Raw genomic sequence first — 19,582 nt, 5'->3', positions numbered from 1 at the left:
AGGATAATCTTTTTGATACTCCAGCTGCTAAGAAGCAGACATCGTCTCTACTGACTCAGAGCCAAAAGAAAGCAAAGCCCTCTGAGCCTCCCAAAAAGAAAGCATCTGCCTTGCTATTCAGCAGTGATGAGGAGGTGGGTGGAAATTTATCTCCTGGTGAGGAGTAGGGGATGGTTTGATGGATTTAAGAGTTACGGCTGTCCTAAACATCTTCTTTTTCTCCCTAGTGTAGATCTAGTGAAATTTGGTCACTAAAGACTATATTCACACAATTGTCATTCTATTCTTGAAGAAAGATGTTTATTATAGTATATTAATATAAGGTTAATCTTTTCAGAATGCTTGGGCATAAAGTGAGTATGGTCCTCAAATTTATAATACATACTTATCCAAATGAATTAGGGCTTATTTCACTTTGTTAAATGATCGCTGTGTTTCATTGATCAAGGACTATCGCTCGGCAAGGCAGGAGTGCCTTATGCTGGTTTCACTCCTTTTCTGTAAGTCTTCCCAGGATTGCCATTTGGTATCTGGATTATATATATTGTTGGAGCCAGTGGAGGATACAGTTCAGCAGCTGTTCAGATTTATCTGTGTAGAAAAAGACTAAGTATAATGATAATAAAAACTGAGCATTAAGAATCTGCTTATTTCATAATAATTACTCTGTTTTAACATTGTTGTTAAGTTTTGAGGGTAAGATACAGATAGATAAATCATAGACATGTTCAGTTTTTTATTGAAAGAAACTTAAAATGATACAACATAATTTGCTTTTTCTACTCAAACCTGTGAACGGTGATGGATTTTCCTTTTTGTTTTTTCTTTCTAGCATTGTTAGTGGGTGGTTCTCCCTGTAGTAATGGCCAACCACCATTTGAATTTTCTATCATATTATTGCAGTTCAGGGAAAATAAGAATACCAGCTAAAGTAGGGAGCAATAGTACCTGCAGAGGAAAGATGAACAGGCTTCCATTATAGAAAAGCAGCTTGACGTTGGCTGCCATTGAGGTCACGTGGAACCTGAGAGAGGACCAATCCTGGATTCCACCCCTGGGGTTCTGAATTAACTGGGGGATGACCCGCCAGGGGAGTTTTCTGAAGCTCATTTGGGGGTTCTGGGTGGTGGTCAGTGTTGAGTCTGACTTCTTTAGGGAAGCACTTCTCAAACTGTAACTTGTGAAGAAGTCACTGGATATACTGTTAACGAAGGCAGATTCTGATTCGAAAGGTCTGCAGGTGGAACCTGAGACTCTATAACAGCAGCTGCTGCTTTACAAAACCCACTTGGATTTGTAAAGCTCTAAACTCCAGAGACCAAAGGACCACTTCAGCAAGTGCTCAGGAGATCCTTGGTTTGAAGGGGTGAGCACAGCCAGGTGGGGTTTCCTTAAATGCTTTCTGAAGTCCAGATTCAGAATTTTGTGATAAGGATCACTTGCAGATTTCATTGTGTCTTATTTACGTGTGTGAGTGCTTTGTTTTCCTTTTAGTTTGGCTGAGTCGGGTCTTAGTTGACCATGTGGGATCTTTAGTTACAGCTTGCAGATTCTTAGCTGTGGCACGTGGAATCTAGCTCCCTGACCAGGATCAAACCCGGGCTCTCTGTGTTGGGAGTCTGGAGTCTTAGCCACTGCCAAGGGAAATCTCAGGGAAATCCCCTGCATGAGCTTTTTATGCATTTTTTCCCCCAGCTTACTTTGGAATTAAAAAAATTTTTAATTCAAATATCATTCTCCTCTAAAGTTGAGAGTTCTTGACTTTTTTTTAAACATTCTTGTTCCTTCTCATTCCCCTTCATAGTTAATTTTGATCTCTAAAGTAGAGAAGATCTCTTATCCTAACACAGAGAGAGAGAGTATGTGGTAGGCAGTGATGGAGGGAGACACCAGCAGGCCTGTGAGCACAGTGGGCCTCGCTGTCTAGACTTGAGTTCAGAGAAGAGCCTTGTACGTGAACGTTCCTCAGAAGTGGCACCCTGAGTGCAGATGCGGCTTAGTTCACTGAACGGGGATTTTATTTTATTTTCCCGGTTTCTTAACCTGAGTTGCCAGAGGACTTTAACCCGTATTTTATCTTTTAAGGACCAGTGGCATATTACTGACTCACAGACCAACTCGACATCTGACAAGTCTAAAGGAGAACTGAGGGACCCTGAGACCACCCACCAGGGGGTTAAGGCCGTGAAAAAGACCAGCCTCTTTGAGGAGGATGACGAGGATGACCTGTTTGCTGTTGCCAAGGACAGGTGGGAGAGTCCTTGTAAGAAACCGTTTGGTCCGTGTCTGGTAACGGGCGAAGGTGCTTGATGTGCAGAGTGTCAGTTTCTGGGGGGGACGCGCTGACCCTCCGTCACCTGGTGATGGTCCCAGCGAGCAGGTCTGCGGTTTCGCACAGTATTCCCCTTTGGTACTGTGAAGTGTTTTTCTTCATAGGTTCTCACCCAGTTTCTCCTGCTTATCTCTGCATGGCTTATGGGATCTTCATTTCCCAACCAGGGAGGGAACCCATGCTCCCTGCATTGGAAGCGTGGACTCTTAACCGCTAGGCTGCCAGGGAAGCAGTCTTTTTTTTTTTTTTTTCTTTTTTGACCTTAAAATACTGTTTTTCCTAAGTTTGTTAGGGGTTAAGTATAATTTGTTTGTTTCTCCCCCTGGGATCCCTAAAGAATGTGAAGTTTTGTCCAAGTTACTTAAGTTTGTCATTTGGATAGAAACGCACCTGTGTAAGCTCAGCAATTGCCTTGGTGATAGGTGGGTTCCTGTAGGTATGGCCTGGAAAGAACACTGTATTTTTAAAATCACACTTGCCTCCAGTTGGACTCTCTGTTTGTACAGCCAGAAGAAGGCCCAGAGAGCATCTCTCCTGTTTGAGGACGATGGTGGCAGCGGAAGCTCTCTGTTCGGCGCTCCTCCCGCATCTGCTCCTCCCGCAGCAACGGTATTCCTAACCTCTTAGCCCAGGAAGTGTCCTTGAGATGCTGTTACGTGAATACTGATGGTTCCCTCAGTGAGGTCCTAAAACCTAACCTTGGAGCCCGAGTCTTGTGGAAAAACTCCTTTGCCTGACTTTAGAGATCTTCTGACGGAGAAGGTGATGGCACCCCACTCCGGTGTTCTTGCCTGGAAAATCCCATGGACGGAGGATCCTGGTGGGCTGCAGTCTGTGGGGTCGCGACTGAGAGACTTCACTTTCACTTTTCACTTTCATGCATTGGAGAAGGAAATGGCACCCCACTCCAGTATTCTTGCCTGGAGAATCCCAGAAACGGCGGAGCCTTGAGTGGGCTGCCGTCTATGGGGTCATACAGAGTCGGACATGACTGAAGCGATTTAGCAGCAGCAGCAGAGATCTTCTGATAATGGTATTTTACAGGTCAAGTACACATGCAAAGCCTGGAGCAAAGCATCACACAGCCCCTTCAGTGTGAGGTGTAGGCACCCTAGTCCCAGGGGAGACCAGGGAACAGCACTCTTGCACCCCTGCTGGGGGCACTGCTGGGCTTAGTCCCAGTAGCATGGGATTCTGCTAACGCTAGACCAGGCCAGTTAATGTACAGGTTATTCCCTTATAAGAGCAAGTTTCAAGTACTAACAGGTTGGTCCTGGATTATAATTATTCACTATTATTATTAATAGTAAATAAGTAAAAAAGGAAGGAAATTCTGACACAGGCTACAACATGGATGAAGCTTGAGGACACAATGCTGAGTGAAATCAACCAGTTACAAAAAGACAGATGCTGTATGATCGTTCTTACCCGAGGCACTTAGGGCAGTCAGACTCATGGAAATAGTAGAAGGGTGGTTACTGGGGCCTGGAGTGTGGTGGAGAAGGGAATGGGGGTTTAATGGGTAGAGAGTTGATTTTGCCAGATGAAAAAATTCTGGAGGTTGGTTTTACAATAATGTGGATATACTTAATAGTACTGAACTCTCCACTTAGAAATGATTGAGATGGTAAATTTTTTAAAAAATCAACATTAAAGTTTTTTCAAAAATTGGTAATAGTATGTGAAAAGAAAAGTCCGTTAGTCCCTATCTATCTAGTCTAAATAGCTTTCAGCAATTACATATAAATGGCATTACTACTGTGATCACTTGAGCTAAAACTAGCAAGTCTTCATGTTAATTATATCAAAAGGAGTATTAAGGGATGAGAGGATGGTGGCGTTATGGTAGTATTTGTGCCGAGCTTGTGCTGAGCTCTTACTTGGTATAAAACACTGTGAATGGCTATAGAAATATACTGCTTGATCCTTTCAAATGAATGGATAAAGATGCATGACAGCTATCAGTGTAAGTTAGGAAAGCAGTAAAGGCTAGGTATAGATATAAATATTCTTATCAACGGAGCAACCGGTAACTTACCAAAGAGAATGGGAAAACCTTCATGGGTGACACCTGAGCTGAGCCTTGCTGGACCGATGAAGAGGATTTGCATGTCTCGACAGCGGGGATCAGGCGTGGAAGTTTACAATAGGCGTCGGGAAGAGTCAGGGTTGAGGAGGTGCAGGTGGTGCGGGTCTGAAGAGGGGCCTGTTGATTGCATGTTTAGAGTTTGATTCATACAAACCTGTGCACGTGTGGGATGGGAAACGGAGTAACCTATTAGGTGTTTTGTTTTAGCAAGTCGGCTCTGGGTGATGACACATTGCCGAAATGTGTAGGGAGAGAGGGAGGCAGAGAGGAGAGACTGATGACTGTCTGGTAGCAGACGCTACAGTGTACTTGGTGGCGCCCGCAAGGGGTTAACAGACCCAGGCGCCAACTAGACTGGCGGCAGAAGCTGCCTGCAGTGTGAGACAGCGGTAGGGCCCCCCTCCCTGTTCGCGCCCCTTCACTCTCCTGACCCCAGCGTTCAGCTGGTAACCCTGGAGAGGCGCGCACGTTTGTCGTCGTCTGTGCGTCGCCACGCTTGTCAGGCACGCTTTGTCTGTTTGTTTTCAGCCACACCGTGCGTCATGCAGGATCTTGGCTCCCTGACCAGGGATCGGAGCTGCGCCCCCCGCAGTGGAGGCCCAGGGTCCTAACCGCTGGACCACCAGGGAAGCCCCTTTCCTTTGGCTTGGTTTTGAGGATGTCATTTACTCCTCTTTTGACAGAAAAAAGAGACTGTCCCTGAAGTACCGCCTTTGCTCTTCAGTGATGAAGAAGAAACGGTGGCGCAGTCTGGAGTGAAGCCTGCAGCTAAGAAGGCTGAGAGTGCCAAGGGGACCTCAGAATTTGGGAGAACTCCTGTGGTCGAGGAATCAGGAAAGGTGGACTCTTTTTTTCTTGTATCATCTGTTACTTTTGTCTCTCAGATGTTCTTGTAAAACCCATACATGTACGCACTTACCGTTACATTTTCCTGCCACAGAAAATGATGACTCAGTTGTTGCAAATTCTGAGAACACTGAAAGTCCGAAGAAGGAAATACCTGATCTTCCCGTTCCCGGAGGTCTCGGCGCTGCGCGTGCCTCTGCTCTCTTTCCTGGGCACGTGTGTGCACATCGTGACGCACGTTTCCCGATTTGTGTCAGTGTGTCAGCGCCGTTCTGCCCTTCTCTGTCTCAGCTCTCTTTTCCTTTCGGTTTTCTCTCTGCACATCTGTTCTTTTTGACTTACTCAGTTCTCTGTAGTCTGTTTCCCCTTGGTTTCTTTGAGTTTCCACTTGTACTTGAATTATAGTGACAGCTTTAAAAAAAAATATTAACTAAAATCCATACTTTATTCGGATTTCTTTAGGTTTTAACCTGATACAACCCCTTTTTCTCTAGGATATCACATTTACTGTGACAACTTTTAAGAGTATTTTCATTTTCATTGACCAGTCTTTGATGCTATTGCCTGTAAATTACAGAGTGAAGTGAATTGTTTCTTCCACATTTGCTTTCTTCTCCTGGGATGTCTGTCCTCTCTTACAGGAGGCCCGTGAATAAGACTGCTGGCTGCGTCTGGGAATTGGCAGTTCGTTCGGTCTCTCCCTTTCCTCTCACTGGTAACTTTTCTCCGCTGTGTGCAGGCAGCTCTCTCCTAGGACCTACGTGAAGAAATGTCGCAAACGCTTTTCCTGTTGCGGCTCCTTGGGGCTGCCGTGATGCAAGCGTTCTCTCTGTATCTGAGTCACTGTGCGGCATTCTCTTCTCATCTCCATGCGGATCTTTTCTGTGGTGCTGCAGCCCACTTTCCCCCTGAATTCCAGCTGCGTGTTGCACTGCCGCCTCCCTTGCTTGAAGATAAGCGCCTTGAGGATTGGGGCCACGTTCCTTCTGCCATCCGTGATATCTGTGAGAGTGCTTAGTGCAGTACCTTGCACCAAGTAGCCACATTCAAACTCACCTGTTTTATTTAAAGGAGCACATTTTCTTCAGTTTAACCATTGTGAAATTAGGATGCACCTCACAATTGATGGCATGTTTAATTAGAAGTTGTTCCTTTTTTTTTTCTTGGCAGTTCATACAGGAACAGTAGTTATTCTAATCAGTGGTATCTTGCCTGAAACGTGGTGCTTGTTGAATGAATGAATGCTGCATTTTACGATTATTTTAGAGATTCTTCTAGTTGCGCAATATAGTAAAAGCTTTCTACAATTTAAGTGTCCAGTTCTATCAGTTAGATTCCGCCCTTGGAATTATGTGTTAGTTAGTTATTAGGGAATATATGATCCATTTGCAGTGATTAGCTTTTGTGTTCTGTGACTTTGAAGTTATTTCTAGCGCATGAGCAAGCTGTGTGACTCAAGAGTTATAACTGATAATGTATCTTGGTTGGATGGAGTTATACATAGAGGTTTTAAACTGTATGTATACAAAAATCATCTCTTTTTGGAAAAACAATCATCTTTGATTGGAAAAATCATCCTTGATTACGAATTATCTGTTCTAGACTCTCCACTAGAGTGACTCAAGAATTGGCCCGAGTGTTTTGTCACCTAGGAGTACGTGTGATTAGCTGTCATGCCCGGAAACAAGCAGATATGCTAGTAACTGAATTAGTGAGGAGCTTGGTAGGCCCCACAATAGTATTTGTGTTTCCAGATGTTACTCGCTTTTTTCCCTTACCTTATTATTTCCATTTTCAGGAAGGATCTTTGAATGTACCTCCCCAGGAAGCAGCCAAGAACTCTGATTTCTTTTCTTCATCATCCCCATTGGACAAAGGAACTAAAAGCAGAACCCAAACGGTTCTTAGCTTATTTGATGAGGAAGAGGATAAAACGGAAGATCAAAGCGGCTTCCAGGCTCTGAAAAGGGAAGTAGGAAAGGTGAGCCACGGCTCTGAAGGTCAAGCCTTCAGCAGGATGCTAGTGTCTCCTTTCGGTGTCGGTCCTGTGCTGTGAGTTGCTGGGTCACGCAGGACTCCAGTTTCCTCACAGTCTCAGCCCACTGTTGCTGACTGCTTTGATGGCCAGATGCTGGTAAGGATGTGCAGAAGCGGGTGCCCTCGTTCACTGCCGATGGGAAGGTGAAACGGTGCTGCCGCTTCAGCCACCAGTTGGTGCTTCCTCAGATTCTTGAGCAGCAAGAGTTACCATGTGACTCAGCAGTCCCGCTCCCAAGTGTATATCCAAGAGAAGTGAGAACATACGTTCATGCAAAAACTCGAACGTAACGTTCCTAACAGGTAGTATTCATAATGGCCAAAAGATGGAAACAGCTCAGCTGTCCGTCAGCTGGTGAATGGATAGACACAATGTGTTACAGCTGTAGGAGAGAATGTTCTCTGGCAGTAAATTATTAACACACGCTACAACACAGACGAGCCTTGAAAACGTGTTGAATGAAGAAGCCAGGGGGTGTGGGGGGCCAAAAAACCCACATTATCATCTGAGTTCATTTATTTGAAATGTCCTGAATAGGCAGATCCATTGTGATGGAAAGTATTACATTAGTGGTTCCTGCATCTGGGGAAGGAAGTGGACAGAAATGGAGAGTGGCTGCTGGTAGGTTTGGAGGGTCTTTTTCGGATGGTGAGAATGTTCTAAACTTAGATTGTAGTGGTATTTGCACAACTCTGTGAATATACTATAAACCATTGACTTACACACTTTAAGTAGGTGAATTCTATCTCAACAGAGGTGGTAAAAAAGAAAACGGCGATGGGCCATAGATTGGCAGTACTTCTTGTAAATCAAACTGAGGATATAGTCCAGCAACAAGTGTTGCATGAGTTTTTATTATACTAGTAGCATAGCCTTGTCTATAGACGAGCTACACGCAGTAAGTGTGACAGTCTGCTATATTTCCTTCCCCTCTCTTCTGTGTATGATTTTGTATCTAAATTTCAGATATAAAACTTTTAGTGTTAGTTGCTGTGTTACACTAACTTTTATGTGTAATCAATAATCAGTTAATTTTAATGAGACACATTTTGTCAGAAATGAGTGCTTTTGTTTGTTTCTGTCTGTGTCTGTGATACTAAAGAATGAAGGGAAGAATTTTAGAATGTGAGGTCTGGGGCATTATAGTATCAAACCAAGTAATGTGAGTAGTGATTTGGAAATGTCAGATACCCTAGCAAACAGGACTTGTTGGAATCTGAAGGTAATGAGGTAGAATGTGGTGGACAAAGTGGAAGGTGGGCAGATCCACCCATGCCCGGTATTCGGCCTAAGATGCTGGTAAGCAGAAGTTAGGGAAATGTGCTTGACCACCTGTGACTTTCTGATACTAAGTCACCTGCTGTCTCTTCTTCCCTTTGGGAATGAGAAAGAAAGAGCTTGTTTAATTTTATATTTTCATTCCTAAAATGTTCCTCAGTATAGAACTAAAGATTGATGTTAAATAACAACTCAGATACCACACAAAGGTTGGAAGGTCATCCTCCCAGATTCTGTCTGTTTCATCTGTTCTTATAAATATATTCTCCACTGTTCCTGGTATCTCCTGAGTATTCTGTTCTGTGAATGTGTCATTCCCTTCGTGATGGACACTCAGCTTGTGTCCAACCTCTGGACACTATGAACAGAGCCGCAGGGGACATCTTTGTTGTCTAATCTTTATATCTGTGTTATTTCCTTGGATAAATCCCTGGGAGTCTATGCATGACCTTTCCTCTTTTCTAGAGCCCTGATCCTGGTACCCGCCCCAAGAGCACAGGTGTCTTTCAGGATGAAGAGCTCCTTTTTAGTCACAAGCTCCAAAAGGACAACGACCCAGATGTTGACCTTTTCTCTGGCACCAAAAAATCCAGGGTCAGTTCCAAGTGGCTCCCCACAGCGTAGCTTTGTTACTGTATTAAACGTCACTTCTGCAGCTCACCTGCCTGTTAACTGTTTTTGTTCTGGATGTTGAATTTGAGTTTTGTCTGTTCTAGTTGTTCGAGCCCAGTGTTGGGAGCCTGTTTGGAGACGACGAAGACGAGGATCTTTTCGGCTCTGCCAAGTCGCAGCCTTTGGTACCAGCCTTCTGTTCTCAATGCTATGGCATGTGGGGAAACTTCTGGGAAAGGAAATGAATTGTCCAATTATACAGTTAAGGAAGATACTCATAAGTGAATGAACAGCAAATAATGTGCTGATGAGGGCGTTTATGTTGCCCCCATCTTATGTTTCCTAGTTAACCAACATTAAAGCGATAACTCACCAGGTTTTCTTACTCCATTACAAATCTTGTGTGATTTTAAAGTTGTTCATTGAAAGACCACTGCATTTGATATGATGACTGAATATTCATGCCTTTCAGCTGCAAAGTTACAAATCTGAGTGTTAACCTGTGTCGTCATTTCCGCCCCCTGCCCCACCCCCGCTTCTGCAGTAGCTTTTCTGAGGACTCTGTCTCCTCTTAACCATAGAGAGGATGCCAGCAAAGTCACAGTCTTTAGGAAGCTATTTCTGAAATGCTGCCTTTGGCAGCATTTGTATTTGTTTGTTCAACCCTTATTTGAGAAATGACTTTTAAAACTCGGAAGCCTTTTTTTTTTTTTTTTGCATTATGACTTTTCCTTAAAATGTCTTACGATACTCGACAGACTTTGGGTGTTCTTTGTTTTTGAAGATCCCAGAAAAGAAGAAGGTAGTGAAAAAAGACAACTCTGTTTCCTCTGTCAAGAACCAGAAACATCCTGAATCCACTCAGGGTATCAAAGAAAAAGACATATGGAAATCGGAAACATCTCAGGTTAGAACTGACCTCTTTAAAGGACTTCCCTCTCCTGTTTGCCTTATAACACAGATTAACCCCATCATGCCGCCCCAGGGTCATTCAGAGTTCTCTTAATTAAGGAGGAAATAGCGACTAGGCCTGCTTCTCTTTGTGGACTGCTTCCCCAGCCCCTGCTTCTCTCTCCTCTCCTCCCTGCACGGTGTTTCCATGAATCTATACTTACCATTATTATTTTTGGAGTGCCTGCAGACTCGATTCCAAGGTAGAGTGAAGACAGAATGAGTTTCCTTCCCACTAGAACCTCATTTCTCCCTTTGGGCTATCTTGGAGTAGGACTTCATTCGAATGGAACATCGATTGCACACAGTCTCTTGGTTCCCTCTCTGTGTGGCTCTTCTGAGCTTGCTGCTGTCCGGCCTCTCAGCAGTCCTCTGAGAGCAGAGCAGGACTGGACAGTGTGTCTCAGCCCTGGCTTGCAGCCGTCCCGGGATACACCACCGAGGCCTCTGCGACCTGAGCTGTGGAGATTGAGCTGCGGCACTCGCACGTCTCCAGTAACTCAAGTCTCGGCTGCTTTTGCTCCAGTGCTTTAAGCTGTGGGTGGCTTCCCGTGTGCGCTGATGCTGGCTGTGTGAGATAACCAGCGTGATGCTGTTCCCAGCTGGTGCTCTGAACACTGTGATTCTTAGGAATCTGATTCACGATCTTTCTCTCCCTTTACTCCGTGTGTGGATGGTCTTACCGCCTTCCACTAGCACAAATGAAGTAATGTTAGTGAAATGTTCTGAGAGTCCAAGAAAGAGTCAAATGCCGTTTCCATTGTAGAATTACAGAAACCTATAGCTTTGTTCCATCACAAATTTATTTTCAGAGATATATGTGATCCAAGAGACACTTCTCTCTTTCCCCAGTGGATTTTTAACTGAATGTAATTTCACGCAGGACTCACCAGGTCCCGCTCCACTTAAAACCAAAGAGCCATCCCCTCGGATCTGGAAGATACAAGTAATTATAACATGTCTGGAATCTTCGTTGCCTGCCTTGTGGCACCTATACACTTCTTTGGGTTTTCCTTTTTGTCAGCTGCTGCTGGGTGTCTTCTCATCTCTTCCCCACCCTCCAGTTGTTGCTTCCTGTGTCCTGGGGCTGTAACATCTCTTCTTTGCACCCTGTGATGGGCACAGGTGGTAGCCCTCCATCTCAACTCTTAAGAGTGGATCAGGAGATTTCCCTGCATTTCTTTCTCCTTTCATATTATCCATCATGTACACCAAGTCTTTCGTCATGTGTCACAGTAACAACTGACAGTTGTGTTTAAGGAAAGAATACAGAGTCAGCTTCCTTTCTTTTTTTTTTAGGCACATTTAGCGATCGACCCAGCAGCCTTGCTGCCTCCAGCAGCTCCCCAGATCTCTGGAATGAAGTCTGCTTTGCCAGAATCTGGAGTTCCTGCGTCTGAGTCTGGGAGGATGCAGAGTCTGGAAAGCGTGCCCACTCCTTCTGGGAGTGGGGAGGCTGGTGTGAGCTTTGACCTTCCCGCCCAGGCAGACACCTTACACTGCGCAAATAAGGTGATGAAGCCGCCCTCGCCCGCCCGCCTTTTTTTTTTTTTTTTAAAGAAAAACCAGAACAATTTGTATGTTTCTTCTGAGTTCGTCGGTTACACAGGATCTGCTGACCTCGACTCCTCATTTGAAGGAGGCACCTCTTCTTCCCTTCAGCCTCCTCGCCTGCCTTCCACCTCCCTAGTTCTGTGTCCACTCTTCCACCACCCACGTTTGTTATGTTTATGTTCTAACTCGGTGGCTAGCTCACTAGCTCCCGGCTGCCCCTGCAGACCTTCTCGACACTGAGCAGATCGTATCCTCACCATGTACTTCCTCTGCTGCCTCCTTAGTGCTCAAAAGAGAACGTTCAGACTCCGTGGTTTCGTATTAAAGCCATTTCCAGTCTGTGCTAACTGGAGCTTCCAGGTCCCACTAGCCCCCTCGCACTGCCGGCCTAAATCGAGCCCCCCCGCACCATTCCCTGAACTCGCGTGCCCCAGCGCGCTGCCGCTGCCCCTTCATGCTGCCTTCTGTGTCAGCAGCGCTCTTTCCTCAGTGACAGCTCTGCACAGACGGCATGGCTGCTGGCTTATTTCCCCTCCTCCTCCTCGTCCTGGGCTCCCTCCCCGAGACCCCATGTGCCACACTGTTGCACAAGACCGTGGACTCTGGGGTTTTGCTTTTAGTTTAGTTCTTTTTTTTCGATCGGGTCTTCCCTCTCTAAGAAGTCTTAGCTGTGCTCTGAGGAAGCAACAGTACATAGGATGACCCTGCAGATACATGCATTTTAAGTATTTTCAAAACTGTTTTCCTTACAAAAAAAAAAACCCTTCATTTTGTTATATTTCTGTGTTAGCTTTTTTGTTGTTCTTGTTAAGTTTAAATGGACTTCTTCTTGAAATAGTTTATGAAATTTCCTTGAAATAGGCAAACCCCATTGAGTACTTTGCCTAAAGTAGCATGTGCCTTTTTAAAACTACTTGACAGTGTATTTTGGAAAAGTATTATAAATACTGGGTTATTACTAATAACTGATAGATATTTTGAGATTATATTGAAAGTTCCGATTCCCAGGTCACATTTTTTTTTTTATGTGAAATATTTAAAATTGGATTTAGTGTTTGTTGACTGGAAGAAAAGAGCCCCTCTCTTTCTTCATTGTCTTAGATCCCTGTTTCTGGAGCCTGATTTTTGATTAGCCCCCTGAGAAAGCTTATTGCCAGAATCTCCCCCGATTCTTGTTTTGAAAGAGACCTGCATTTAAACTAGGGCAGAGTAAGGCCCAGGGAGCTCTGTGAGACACAGAGACTAATAGTGTGGCCTCCAGGTAAGGGAAGCCTTTATCAAATAGAACAAAAATCGTCCTCGAAAGACTCAAAAGTGGGGGGTGCTAAAGGGCTAAGAATGACTTAGTCTTGGAGCAGTAGGAGCTGCTAAATGCCTTTGGAAATCATGAGCAAATAACCTTGTCTGCATGTTAGATAGTATCTTAATTGAAATGGACTAGGCAGCCTTACAGTGTCTTGAGTTGTTGGTTATTTGCTAGGTTAGCTTGGAGCACCTTTTAAAAAACCATCAGGTCACCCTGTGGTTCTTGCCATTGCAGACCCGGGTCAAAGTGAGAAGGAAGCGCAGACCACAGACGCGTGCCGCCCGGCAGCTGGCTGCCCAGGAGTCCACTGAGGCCGAGGATATGGGCTCCCCCACGGGATCTGTGGCACAGCTGACAGATGGCGCCACATCACCAGACGGTCGTCAGCCGCCGCTGAGGGCAGCTGGTGGAGCAGACGCCTCTGAAGAGGCTGTGGCAGCTGCCCCTCCAACGTGCGCAGGTGGTCCTGTGCCTGGAGTGAGCAGAGGCCCATTTGCGAAATCTGTGGGTCAGCCTCTTGAGGATGACCTGTTTGATTCTGCAGATATCTTTTCCAAGGGCATTGCATCTCAGTCCTCAGGAAGAAGAAAAACCAAGGTGAAGGCAGCCAGCAGCCGGGCCAACCTGGGGGAGGGAAGTAAAGACAGAAGCCCCATGTTCCCTGCTCTCGGTGAGGCGGGCAGTGATGATGACCTCTTTCAGTCTATTAAACCAAAACCAGCAAAGAAAACAAATCCTTTCCCTCTCCTGGAAGACGAGGAGGATCTGTTTACAGACCAGAGAGGCAAGAAGAATGGGTCAAAATCCAACAGTCAACAGGATATTATCTCAAAAGCACAAGATATATTTGAGGTAATAGGACATAAAAATACATTTGTGCCTGGTTCTTTGTTAAGGAAGATATGCGATTGGCTCATTCGAACCATAGATTACATTAAAGCTGCTGTGTTGCTGCTCAGTATCTGCTTGCTTACTAATGATACGCAGGTTCTCTTATTAGGTTATCTTATTAGGGCTTCCCTGGCGGCTTAGACAGGGAAGAGTCCACCTGCAGTGCAGGAGACCGGGGTTCGATCCCTGGGTTGGGAAGATCCCCTGGAGAAGGAAATGGCTACCCACTCCGGTATTCTGGCCTGGAGACGTCCACGGACTGTGTAGTCCATGGGGTCACAAAGATTCCGATACAACTTAGCGACTTTTACTTTCTTTCTCTTATTAAATCACTCTGAAACTTATTCGGAAGTGATTTTCTGTTTTGTTCTTGGCCATTACCATTGACACAAGTCTTGATTTTTATCATTTTTATACAGATGTTACTGCAATCAGCATACATAAAGTGGTGTCTCTACAGCTTAGATGTTTAACCTCTGTTTCCTGGGGGAAACAGGCCATGGCAGGAGCTGATGATTTAACGCAGACAACAAGGCAGGCCTTGAGTGATACTCTTCAGGAGATGTTTATTGAGCATCTGGATACTGGATGTCATTAGGCAGATGTTTATTGAGCATCTGGGTACTGGATGTCGTTAGGCAGATGTTTATTGAGCATCTGGATACTAGATGTCGTTAGGCAGATGTTTATTGAGCGTCTGGATACTAGATGTCGTTAGGCAGATGTTTATTGAGCGTCTGGATACTGGATGTCTTTCAGCAGATGTTTATTGAGCATCTGGATACTGGATGTTGTTAGGCAGATGTTTATTGAGCACCTGGATACTGGATGCAGAAGGTGAATCAAGACCCATGCTCCGCTCCCCAGAGTGCTCAGGGAGGGGAACTGGGTCAGACAGGGCAGCATACAAGTAACGTTTCCAGGTAATGTTAAGTGCCTGGAAACAACCCAGGGCAGTGGGGCAGAGTGGTGGATTGGTGTGGGAGGTGCTTCTCCAGGTAGCACTGGCAGAGAAGGGCTCTCTGTACAGCTTGTGTTTTAGCTGGGACCTGGAAGAATGAAAAGGACTTTGCCAGGCAGAGATTTGGAGTAGTACTCTCCAGACAGAGGAGCAGCTCACGTGGCTGTTACAGAACACCGTGGCAGTTGGCATTTGTGCAATTTGTTGAAATGAATGTATGTAATAAAAAAAATAACCTTGATTAAAAATTGTTTTGGTTGTTTTTTGGCTTACAAGGACGATATATTTGCTACAGAAGCAATTAAACCCTCACAAAAAACGAGAGAGAAGGAAAGAACATTTGACTCCAACTTGTTCGACGATAACATTGATATCTTTGCTGACCTAACTGTAAAACCAAAAGAAAAGTCTAAAAAGAAAGTGGAAGCCAAGTCTATATTTGACGATGATACAGGTAAGTTTGGTTTTCTGTACATGACAGAGAGAGTCATCATCGTTCAGTGACATGATATTTCTCTTGCTATCTTTGTCTTGACCCTTTCCTGGAAGACGTTCCCTAGTTGGTTTCCTTTGACCTGCTCTGTATTCCTGAGATAGACTGAAGGTGGATAAGTAAATTGACTAGTCATTTTGGTGAAACCATGTTTTGTTATGATGGACATCAAGAAATTTGATATATATCATAGCAGTGAAGAGCCTAGAGCTTGACTGTGAAGTTTAATTTAACTTTTATCCTACTGTGCCCCCTTCCAGTTATCTAAAGTAGGCTGCATTTTTGGCATGGAGATCCTGCAAATTGGTGTATTTATTCTGAAAGACTGAGATTGGATTTTTCCCTTTGCTTGTTTTTAGTGCCTTTTCCTTTTAAAATCCAAAGGGAAAAGAGTGTAGAGTAAAAATAAGTGTAATGTCACAGATGGTAAAGCCGTGGGCTGGATTCCTCGCCTGCGTGTGTACACATGGCTTTGTAGCTGAGAAAATTATACTCAGAGAGAAACTATCACTTGTATGTGATCAGAAAACTTGGTTAGTAGCAGAGTCAGGACTGGAGTCTTAGAGGCTTAGCTTCCTCTTAGTGGTTTTAGGTATCCTGTGCTATTGTCAGACTTGAGTCTTTGCTGGTTTGTGTAGATATGTCTTAAAAGCACTCATTTTCTTGCCTATTCTGTGACTCTTTTTTCTTTTTTCCCCCATTTTTAAAGATGATATCTTCTCCTCTGGTATCCAGACTAAGACAACCAAATCAAAAAGTGGATCTTCACAGACAGTGACTGAATCAAGATCTGGACAGAAGGTTTCCAACATATTTGATGACCCCTTGAATGCCTTTGGAGGCCAGTAGAGTGTCCAGGGTATCTTTCAGCTACATCCTTGAGTCAGTGATGCTGTCTTCTGTGCTCCTTAACTGAATTATAGAAAACAAATACTGAAACAGCTTGCTCACCTCTTACCCAGCATACTTAATATTTTTCTGTACTGGTTTTAAAATCATGCTTAATTCTGCAAACAAATAAATGTTTCACAGTGTTACTATTCTTTTAAAACCATATTTTGGTTAGCCTTGGTAGGGCCATGGTTTAGGGTCTTAGAGAAGAAACCTATTTGTGCCTTTCATGGGTGGGTAGAGATTCCCAGAGGAAGCAAATGCCTGACATGACCAGAAGTCTTCTAAGTGTATGGGAGCCCTAACTTAGAGCCTGGGCACTAGATAGAAGAAGAGGGTGAGAGATTATATACTTCATGTGTCTTTACGCTAGGAGAGCAGGTTTCCTCTCATTCCACTGAATTTTGAAGATACCTTCCAGGTCCACTACAGTGAGTTGGCAAACTACAGTCCTCTACAGTTTACTTATTTATTTATTTTTGTAAATAGAGTTTTACTGGAAGGCAGTCATACCCATTCATTTCTCTGGGAGTTGGTGATGGACAGGGAGTCCAGGCATGTTGTGGTCTATGGGGTCGTAAAGAGACACAACAGAGCGACTGAACTGATGGCTGTTTTCACCCTTAGTAGGTAAATGCCAGAGTTGACAGTCGTTATCAGAGACTGGATGGCTCACAGAGTCTAAGATGTGTCCTTTGTGGCCCTTTACAGAAACAGTTTGCTGACCCTTATTGTAATGCATCCATTTCCACTCCTTGGAGCTTTGCATTATTTTTTGAAAGAGGCGGAATGAACCCAGATAGTGGTAGGGAGAAATGCTGAAGGGTGGGCATGTCTGCTTCTAGAGCGCCACTGTTCCGCAGAGCTCCACACTGATGGGCATGTTCCAGACTGCTGCCCACGATGGATGGCCGACACCCCCAGTCTGTTTTCCTGTGTGGTGCTCTCTCGCTCATGAGCTTTCAGTCTGTAACGTGGTGTAATCTTGTAAGCAGACCCAGTTGGCTTCACCCATTCTGAAGCCACTAACTTCTTTCTTCTTTCTTGGATACTTTAAAGTTGAATTGAGAATTGCTTATTCTCAAGAGATTTTGTATAGCTGTCACAGATCAGCTGTCTGTCCTTCTCTGCTGAGAGAAAGACCCAGATGGTACATACTGGTTTCCTGTTCCTTTGCCCAGCCCATTTAATGTGTCTTTCCTTCTGTGCCTTGGGTTATTTGTATTCAGAGTTACTTGTATGCTCTTGAGTCAGAGCCCAATGTGGGATCTTCCTCACTCAGTAAGCATTTGTTAAACATGTTTCTTTTGGAATGATAAAATCTCCTGACTCACCGTTAGGACTGATTCCAGGGAATTCAAGAGACAGTATAGAAAATATGCAAATTGCTATTTTGAGATGCTGGAAAGGGGGAGGGAACTTAACACTTCCTGGTTCAGTGGTTGGCACTGTTCCTATTTTCAAGTGGTAAAGAATCGATCTACCAGTGCAGGAGATGGAAGAGATGTGGGTTTGATCCCTGGGTTGGGAAGATCCGCTGGAGGAGGAAGCAGCAACCTCTTCCAGTATTCTTGCTCGGAAAATTCCAGGTACAGAGGAGCCTGGGGGGCTACAGTCCATGGGGTTGCAAGGAGTTGGACCTGGTGAGCATGCACACACACATTGAGTCTCCATAACTCTACCAGTTAGATCCTGCCCTCATTTCACAGATGAAGCAAACTTTGGAAGCAAAGTAGCACAGTGGAACAAGTTTGGATTTTTGTATTGAGACCTAGATTTAAATCTGCCACTTAGAACTGTTTTGAGTGTAGGCAACTTGTTTTACCATAGTTATTTCCTCCTTCGTCATGTAGTGGCCTCAGTACCAAGCTTGCAGGGTTGCTATGGGATAGAATATGCAAAGATCCTCATTAACTGTCTGGCACTTGAAACTTGGTAGATGATGATGATGATAATGAATGAACTGGCTTCCAGAGTTGGAACCCAAGGCTTTTTTTTTTTTTTTTAATTGGAGGCTAATTACAATATTGTGGTTATTGCTATACGTTGACATCAGCTCATTCGCCTGACACTCTAGCTTGTTCTCTCAGTTCTCCTGACTGAGAGGGGAGGCAGGTTTGGAAGCTAAGGTTTGATTCAGTAAGATTCACTCCATCATAGGCTGTCTACAAAGATAATAATCTTATCTTGTTTCTGAAGGAGCTCCAATCTACTCAGTATTAGAATTTAAGAGGGAATCATTGGCGAGACAGCCTGAAGATGTGTGAAAGCCCAGTACCTCCTCATAAACCTCAGTGTATTCTCAATTTTCTGAATTGTGGAGATAAATTGGGGGGTAGGGTCTCAGAGAGTGAGAAAGGATGGGTGACAAAGATTAGATACTGCAGTTCATTTTAGACTGGTTCCTCTGAGTCAAAAGATGAGGATTAGTAAAAGCTTCTATGAGAGGGAGATTACTTTGTCAGCTAACTAATCCACCTAGTAAGACAATAGGCCAGGATAGTTGGAAAACTGTTAAGGGTTGGATTTATAACATCTATGGAAATGAGAAAAAGCAGCATTGGAGGCCCATGTCAGGCTGAAAGACTTGTCTGTTGTGTACACTGAGCTCAACAGCTTGAGAATTAGCAAACACAAGAGGCTGGCTGGCTGGGCACACCCAACACTGCAGTTTAACCCAAAGTACCCACTCAATTTCAACTCTACACAATTCTCAGTAGGTTGGATGAGGAAAAAATGGTTAAGACCTACAGAGCTTGTTTTCTTTCCCCCTTGCTTTCAACCAGCCATGGCAATGGCCCCACGTTTCAGATGAGGTAGGCAGGGCTAGAAACATGAGGGGCGTGGAGAAGGATCCATTCAAGGCAAGCCGCCTGGGCCGCACTAGAAGTGCCCAGGTGCTTGAAGACCAGCGACTGGGGCTCTGGCTCCAGCAACTCAGGCACCTCCAAGAGCGCCTTAGGCTGGGCTCGGTAAAGGTGCTGTCCGCACCCTCGTCCGGCCGGAGGCCAACGCCATTGTTCCCAGAAGGCTGTGCGACTGTTCTCCGGCCGCCCGCTTTGGCCCTGGTCGGGCGGCCACTGTTAGTAATAAAGGGTTAACATCCGGGCTTCTCCTAACCGACAACCACCACCGAACGCGAAGGAAGCCTGGGCTTCCGAGCAACCGCCGGCGTCCGGCGGTCAGGTCCCGCCCCCGCCCCCACTGATTGGAGGGCGACGCGAGCGCCGGCGAGCGATTGGTACGCAGTGTCACAAGGGGGCGGGGCCGCGGCGGCGGCGGAGCGTTGCCCGTCGGTGCCTGCCGCAGCGTCGCTCGCGGGGCCGCGCCTCCTTAAAGA

At 45.0% G+C, this 19,582-nt stretch overlaps 1 protein-coding gene across 3 annotated transcripts in view; it reads left to right on the top strand.

The window, feature by feature from the left end:
• The window catches only part of LOC120865497 (WASH complex subunit 2-like), a 45,259-nt gene extending 28,867 nt beyond the window's left edge, over positions 1–16,392 (top strand). Inside the window, exons 19-31 of one of the 3 annotated variants that reach the window (XM_040242827.1) lie at positions 3–134; positions 2,086–2,249; positions 2,839–2,941; positions 5,105–5,260; positions 7,066–7,248; positions 9,049–9,177; positions 9,300–9,380; positions 9,980–10,102; positions 11,030–11,092; positions 11,446–11,658; positions 13,241–13,858; positions 15,135–15,312; positions 16,061–16,392. In XM_040242827.1, the coding sequence (XP_040098761.1) occupies positions 3–134; positions 2,086–2,249; positions 2,839–2,941; positions 5,105–5,260; positions 7,066–7,248; positions 9,049–9,177; positions 9,300–9,380; positions 9,980–10,102; positions 11,030–11,092; positions 11,446–11,658; positions 13,241–13,858; positions 15,135–15,312; positions 16,061–16,200 (2,283 nt within the window). In that variant the 3' untranslated portion in view covers positions 16,201–16,392. The remainder of the gene's footprint in view (positions 1–2; positions 135–2,085; positions 2,250–2,838; positions 2,942–5,104; positions 5,261–7,065; positions 7,249–9,048; positions 9,178–9,299; positions 9,381–9,979; positions 10,103–11,029; positions 11,093–11,445; positions 11,659–13,240; positions 13,859–15,134; positions 15,313–16,060) is intronic. The other 2 variants (XM_040242829.1, XM_040242828.1) reach the window with 2 other exon arrangements.
• Positions 16,393–19,582: the final 3,190 nt, after the last annotated feature.

The sequence above is a fragment of the Oryx dammah genome, unplaced genomic scaffold (assembly GCF_014754425.2).
Source record: "Oryx dammah isolate SB20612 unplaced genomic scaffold, SCBI_Odam_1.1 HiC_scaffold_6, whole genome shotgun sequence".
NCBI classification, from domain to species: Eukaryota; Metazoa; Chordata; class Mammalia; order Artiodactyla; family Bovidae; genus Oryx; species Oryx dammah.
This window is presented reverse-complemented; position numbering and strand designations above follow the sequence as displayed.